Source organism: Limulus polyphemus, unplaced genomic scaffold, assembly GCF_000517525.1.
Source record: "Limulus polyphemus unplaced genomic scaffold, Limulus_polyphemus-2.1.2 Scaffold1332, whole genome shotgun sequence".
NCBI classification, from domain to species: Eukaryota; Metazoa; Arthropoda; class Merostomata; order Xiphosura; family Limulidae; genus Limulus; species Limulus polyphemus.
Window position 1 is genome coordinate 17,481 of NW_013666942.1, and position 8,061 is coordinate 25,541.

The following is an 8,061-nucleotide window of genomic DNA, read 5'->3' on the forward strand; positions in this document are numbered from 1 at the left end:
GCCTGTAGACAACCAAGTCTTATCCATTCATTTTGTTGCCTGTAGACAACCAAGTCTTATCCATTCTTTTTGTTTCCTGTAGATAACCAGGTCTTATCAATTCATTTTGTCGCCTGCAGACAACCTAGTCTTATATATCTATTTCGTTTCCTGTAGACAACCAAGTCTTATCCATTCATTTTGTTGCCTGTAGACAACCAAGTCTTATCCATTAATTTTGTCTTCTGTTGACAACCAAGTCTTATCCATTCATTTTGCCACCTGTAGATAACCAGGTCTTATCAATTCATTTTATCGCCTGTAGACAACCTAGTCTTATCCATTCATTTCGTTGCCTGTAGACAACCAAGTCTTATCCATTCTTTTTGTTTCCTGTAGATAACCAGGTCTTATTCATTCATTTTGTCGCCTGTAGACAACCAAGTCTTATCTATTCATTTTGTCGCCTGTAGACAACCTAGTCTTATCCATTCATTTTGTCGCCTGTAGACAACTAAGTCTTATTCATTCATTTCGTCGCCTGTAGATAACAAGTCTTATCCATTCATTTTGTTGTCTGTAGACAACCAAGTCTTATCCATACATTTTGTTGCCTGTAGACAACCTAGTCTTATCCATTAATTTTGTCTCCTGTAGACAACCAAGTCTTATCCATTCATTTTGTTGTCTGTAGACAACCAAGTCTTATCCATTCATTTTGTCACTTATAAACAACCTAGTCTTATTTTTCTACTTTGACTTTTATGGACAGTAGTTTAAACAATTCATGTTTAGCATGTATTAGTTTTATTAATTCCTCTTTAATATGTAATAATTTTATCAGTTTATGTATATCATGTGTTAGTTTTATCAATTCATGTATAGGATTTATAAATTTTATCAATTCATGTTTAGCACCTGCCATCACCGATGTGAATGCCATGATTTTCAAACCGTCTTTACTAAGTTTTCATCGAATCCTGTTGTAAACTATCGGTGATTGAATATGAGCTCACTAGTATAAAAACCTAATGTTTGATAGATATATATTACTCTCTCTTCTATTTTTTTTGCCTTCGGTTTTAAGGGTTATTTTTGAAAATGAATAAATACACCAGGTTTGTATTACCTTCTATTGGATTCTGACGTTGTTCGCTTACATTCGACCTTTCGTTATTCAGGTACTGGTTTTGACAGCAGGAGCACGTGACACGAGAACGTTGGATCTTCAGTCTTCGGATTCGAAGCAGCAAGTTTTCCCTCATGTCAGCTGTAGCGTTTCTCACATTTGCTCGTGCGCGCGAGAAAGAATAGAACATCATGCATTTCGTGGTTCACGACAAAAGTCCAAGCGTCCTATAGATGATATACAGAAACAAAGAAATTTCAGCAAATGTTCGAGGTGACAAGATCAATTATTTTCTTTGTCGTCAGGGTTTCATACACTGACAAGATACCGAGAAAATCATTGTGTATGACACAGTGGCCATACATTTATTTCTGTCTTACCAACTGTTTCATATTAGCGAAGTTTATTTAAGTCGTCATCATAGCGGAAATACGAAGGAGGAACAAGTTTAGGGTCTTTTAAGTTTTGGTATTTGTTTGTTGTCCCCTAATTCTGAAGTAATAGGCTAGAGGAAAGGCACCTAGTCTATACCACCCACCTCCAACTCTTGGGGTACTCTTGTCAGATCGAATAGTTGGATTTGACCGTCACTCTTTATAACACACCCACGGCCCAAAAGTGCGGAGCTCGATTTTTGTTTGGAGGGGGGGGGGGGGTCGGTGACGGGATGCGTACCACGGATTCTTAGATCCACATTCAGGAACACTAACCACTTGGCCGTGCTCGGCCCGTGTTTTTAGTGGAATGGTTTTAAATAGCATTAATAGTCTGCTTTGTGACGGCACTATTTGATTGAATCGATAACGGTGAATTCCTATAAAATCTTTAAACTTCTTTCAAAAGAAACGTTGTGCTCTTATTACAATAAACATAAAATCACATTTTATTCAAGTTAACTTAAGGTTGATAAAACGTTTTTACTTATTTTTTCACGTGGAACGCACGCGCTAGAAGATAAACTTAGAAATTGATTCAGAATTGGCTAAACACAGAATTCATTAAGATCATAAAACACTCATGAAATACAAATAAAAAAGCCATTAATGTTAATTTAACGTGTTTTTTAGCTCGTTTTTGTAATTGTAATAAGTGGAAAGTTTCTATGTTTAAAGAAACAGAACAGTTATAGGAGACATCATTGTTACGTTAAGCTGGCATCAGTTTTGGTTAGTTTGATAGATTCGAATACCCGAGTGCCACTTTTTAAAACATAACTTGTGTGTTTTGTGACCTTAACAAACAGTTGTTTAAATAATTCAGGTTGTCGATTTATCTTTATACCGTTGGATCTACACATATTAATATCAGTAATTTATCTGTTACAAACCTCTGTGGGGTACACCTTTTTGTATCAGTATCAGTTATTTTATATTTTTATCTGTTACAGCCCTTTGTGGAGTCCACTATATTAAACCAATACAAGTAGTGTTATGCTTTGATTTGTTACAACCCTCAGTGGAACCCACCATATTGCATTAATATGAGTAAATTTATGTTTTGATGTGTTATGCTACAACCCTCAGTGCTAAGAACGAATCAAAAACCCGCTGTTCAGTGGATTCGTTGGTTGTTTGTTTTTAACGAAAAGCTAAATAGTGGGCCATCTGCGCTTTGTCCATTGTGGGGAGAATCGAACCCCAAATTTTTTAATTGTGAGTACGTAGAATTATTGCTTACCCACAATGGGACTCGTACTGTGGACGTTTTGAAAATACAAAGCGAAATTTTTTTGTTATTTTATAACATAGTTTTACACAGTCATAACTGCTGTTCCAAGAAAACTCCCACCAGGGAATATTCGGCTAGTACTATAAAAACAAGGTATCTTTTGTTACGTATTAGAATTTCAAATAGCCCGAAATTGAGTAAACTGATGAATTCAAATCTAGTAGTTAAATTGTACTTTGGATTTAGTAGTTAAATTAAAGCCGATATATAGTCAGTTTATGATATTTGCCAACAAGATTGATACATAGTTTTATTTTTATAACACAAATACGTTTTAATATACACACAACAATACAATTTACAATAACAGTTATTACAAATAATTATTACAAACAATGATTTATAAACAAAAGTTTCACCAACTTACAAGCAATATAAAGTCTTCTTTCTAGTTTGGAACTTCCTTGATATCTTATCGAGAGTTCACAAGCGAGTTAATTACGAGTTGACGTAGGTACAATTCGCTTAACGGGAAGCTAGCTAGCCCTGTAGTCTTCACTGTTCATACCCCTATTACAGATTGAGTTTCCACCGATGACGTTAGGTAATGTTTTCGTAAAAGTATTAATGTCCAATGTGAATTCACTGAAGTTAAATGGTTTGTAATGTTTGAAATTTATAAATGTTCCTGGTCAACTATCTGAAGTTTCCCAATTAATAATCATTATAACAATCACAGTTATAGCTTCCAAAAGGTATAGCAAACCAATAATAGATACTGTTTTATGGCTTGTCTCATTGGTTATACTTATAGGCATGTGGAGAGTTTCTTGCAATTTCAGCTTACGCAACAATACAAATGCTACACTAGCGTTTACGTACACACACATATTGTTGATTCTTACACTCAAGAATCTCCTACAACTTTAGAAAATAGGCGGGAATTTAGATTTAACAGTATAAGTTATGTACATTTCTAAATATCAGTTAAACTTAAACAAATACCGATATTAAAATAGATATAAGATAGTAAATTTGTCACACACTTTTATAGTTGTTTTTTCTTTTCCAACAACTACTATAGTGTAAATATTCTTCTCAGAAATGATAACGCAGGCCTGCAATTTTAAACTTCATAAAAGTTGTTTTGGTCTTAATAACGGATTTTCCATAATTCAGTACACAGATTTTGAAAGTAATGTACATTTTTTTCAATCATGTAATGATTTTTTACAAATTGGGAAAGAAACAACAACTCTTACTTAGATCAAATTATTATTTTGTTTACCACAGTGAACATTTTTTATTATTATGTTTGTTAACAAAAATAGAAACAAACTGAATAAAATGGAAGAACATTGATGTCAAACGAATATGCATTCTCCTTCATCCTAATTTTTTAAATGAAATCTACGTTTTTTTTAGTCTCAAAACGATGTGTTGTGATCTTTCTTTTATGTATTGCATTATGATGTTTTCTGCAAAATCAATACGTGATGGAGAAAAATGGATTTTGGGTTCAGCGAACAGGAATTACTGTAGAACATGTAAAAATTTCAAGACACTAAAATAATTTCAGGCCTGTGTAATGAGTCTTAAAATGTTTGTTTTATTAGAAATGAACACCAAAATGACCATGTTGGACGGGAACTATTAAACTTTCACAATGCTTGGGAAGTTTGTTTTAGTTTTGGAAATTGTAAGTTTTGATAGATACTACTGTAGACCTGTTTTAGTACTTATTGTACGTGTATATTATTTGTTCCTTAACACTAAGTAATTTCATGCATTTTAAATGTCAGCATTTACATTTTTTTCTTGTATTGCTACCATAGTTCGGTATAAAACTTGCACAGTCAATGAGATTCCTGATAGTAAAAGATGTACGAACAGTATGTTTCTAATTTTATTTGTTTAGGTTCATGTGTAATAAACTGTTGTACTACAAGTATAGTAGGCTAATGTTGTTTATTTGTCATGTATTTATATTTAATATTATCATGTGCTTTCCCCCTCTCTCAGTGGTACCCTGAAGTAAGTCACCACTGTCCAAACACTCCTATTATTCTAGTGGGCACGAAGCTAGACCTGCGAGAAGATAAGGAGACCATTGATAAACTAAAAGATCGTAAACTGGCACCAATCACCTACCCTCAAGGTCTGGCCATGGCAAAAGAAATTGGAGCAGTGAAATATCTTGAATGTTCGGCTCTTACGCAGAAAGGATTGAAAAATGTGTTTGACGAGGCCATCCGAGCTGTACTCTGTCCACAACCCAAGCCAAAGAAAAAGAAGCCATGCTCACTTCTTTAATGATCAAAAAAAAGTATTACAGGTTGTTTAGTTTTTATCAATGTACCTTTACGTTTGCCAAGTTGCATGGGTTACTCCAAAAACTTTCTCCTTCGTGATATTTTTACTGACAGAATTTTTACACATTTGGATAAAAAAAATGCATGTTTCAACCATGGTTTGGATATAATATACAGTTCCTGCTTTGATGGTTCTTTCTTCTTTTTTTTAACCAACTGTTAATATGACTACACAGTTAATGCGAGAACTGTAACTGACTTTAGGGCTTTCATTAACACACAATTAGATTCTAAGACTTCTTTCAAGACATAGCTTGAATACTGTGCCTGAGGTGTTACGAAAACTTGTAAAGCTGTTAGTTATTTTTATTATAGTGAAAGTCTGTTGTGTATCTCACAATAAAACTTGTGCTAAACTAGACATTAGCAAAAGATCAACATTACACTGTATTATAAAAATATTGATTTTTTTGAAAAGTGTTTCCTATTTCATAACAATTGTTAACCTTGAACTGCTTAGAATAGTATTATAACAGTGCCTTGCTTAGTTTTGTTGTATAATTATTTGACTTGTTAATGCCAGAAAGTTTTGAACTTTCGTTATAGGTTAAAAGTGAATTTAAAAATTGTATAGAATAATTATAATTTTATAAAAATATATAAAATAACCTTTTTTAATAACGTGAAAAAATTAAGTGGACACAGTTTATTGAAGATAGAAACATTATTGTATGTTATGTAAGGAAATTAGGATAGAAAACTGTAAAGCTGTCATTTTGCAAGAATTTAATCACTGTTGATTTACAAAAGTGGAATTACAAAAAAAATTGATAGAATTAACAGAGCGAGTACATAAACAAGACCATGAGGACACTAAAAAACAGAGTTTGATAACTTACGTGTTCTGTAACCTTGACCATTACTTGAAGTTTGGACGGACTGTAAGAAGCAATGTTTGATAATTTACATGTTCTGTAACCTTGATCACTACTTGAAGTTTGGACACACTGTAAGAAGCAATGTTTGATAATTTACATGTTCTGTAACCTTGACCACTACTTGAAGTTTGGACGGACTGTAAGAAGCAATGTTTGATAATTTACATGTTCTGTAATCTTGACCATTACTTGAAGTTTGGACAGACTGTAAGAAGCAGTTTGATAATTTGCATGTTCTGTAACCTTGACCACTACTTGAAGTTTGGACAGACTGTAAGAAGTAATGTTTGATAATTTACATGTTCTGTAACCTTGATCACTACTTGAAGTTTGGACAGACTGTAAGAAGTAATGTTTGATAATTTACATGTTCTGTAACCTTGACCACTACTTGAAGTTTGGACAGATTGTAAGAAGTAGTGATATTAACCAGTGGATTTGAAGTTTGGGAGAAAATGTAAAAATAAATTCTTGAAGGCAGCTAAGGTGGCTATATATACAAAAAGTAGCTAAGCCAGTTATCAATAGAGATTTTTGAGAGAAGTGGGTAGTTTATTACCATGCGTGCTTAATGATAGAAAAGTGCTCAATTTAGTTTTATTTTTATTTCAATATCATTCATTTGCTGTGATTATACATGTATTTGTCCTTATTATAAAATGTAGTAACACAATTGTTTTGGTAAACCAGTTAAATAATTAACTGACCGAAGACATTTTTTGGTAACTAGAGAAAAGAACTGACCTATAGAGAGTTATACATGTAGTATTATGTTGATTATGGGAGCTGCAGCCCATTAGTGGGGCTAAAACAAACAAGCAAGAAATAGTAGGTAAATACACAATACTGTGTAAAAGAATCTAACAAAGTTTAAATCCACAATAATGGAACAATACCAAATTTATAAATGTACTAGTTTTGAACCGTTTCACATTTCCTCTTTGGTCCAATGTTTGTTTGCAAGAGAACCAGGTTCACTGTGTTTCTCCCCACTGACAGTTGTTAGACTGAAGAGGACATGTGAAAGTGTCAAAATTTGTCCACACACACATATATATTTGGTATTGTTCTGTTATTTTGAATTTAAACTTTATTTAAGCAAGAAAATGTTTCATTGTTAAAATCCAATAATGTGCATGCTGTATTATTGAAACGAGTCAGATAATAAACTAGTGTCACACGGTACTCTGAAAGATATGAACTATGATCTGTAGCCAATAATCACAAAAGCATGACCTTGGATTTTATTGCTGAACTTTGTTAAACAAATACATAACAAAATGTACGACTTTGGCAGGTCCTGTTGTGAAATTAATACTGCTGTTCTGATTGAACTTATTAGCAGTATTTGTATAGAGTGAATGATGATTATGTATATTTCCAGCTTACTTACAGTATATTTGGTCTTAAACTATTTAACCACTTAACTACAGTGGTAGTGGTTATTAAGGGAAGTTATACAGTTGATCTCTGCAGATGTTGTTTATACTTGTATTAATAAATATTTTCACCACTTACATGTGTTTATATTGTTTTCTCAAAGTGTAGATGTTGAACTTTCATAAGTTTTGGTTTTTCCCCCCTATTTGGAGCCTATTCATGGATCAATTATGTTATAATTTTTTAAGATGCTTTTCAGAAGAAGGCAGTTTTTTTATAGTTATTTTTTTATGAAATTCGGCATTTGTGTTTTTTGTATCACTCGTGTCTATACATATATATATATATATATATTAACCTGCAGGAGAAACCATTAATTGGGAAGAATGTAGGATAAGTTTCATTATCTTTTTATGCCAGACAGTTAAAAAATGAACATATTTTGATAGTTTGAAATGAATATCAGTACATGCATACATTATTGTAACCGTTGTATTAAAAGAAAAAAAAACATGCATTGTAGCTAAAATAAAAGTAGCTGTTGTGTGCATCTCAGAAACATTGAATGTGGAAGGATTGCAAAAGAACAACAAAAAAGTATATTTTAATCAAACATTCAAGATAGAGCAAGCTGCAGCTACCTCTTCCGTAGCAT

The 8,061-nt window shown here is 32.7% G+C and overlaps 1 protein-coding gene across 4 annotated transcripts in view; it reads left to right on the plus strand.

Moving 5' to 3' along the window:
- The window catches only part of LOC106463138 (ras-related protein Rac1), a 14,102-nt gene extending 6,559 nt beyond the window's left edge, over positions 1-7,543 (plus strand). For all 4 annotated transcript variants that reach the window (XM_022390556.1, XM_013923118.2, XM_013923119.2 and 1 more), the window contains exon 6: positions 4,799-7,543. In XM_022390556.1, the coding sequence (XP_022246264.1) occupies positions 4,799-5,089 (291 nt within the window). In that variant the 3' untranslated portion in view covers positions 5,090-7,543. The remainder of the gene's footprint in view (positions 1-4,798) is intronic.
- Positions 7,544-8,061: the final 518 nt, after the last annotated feature.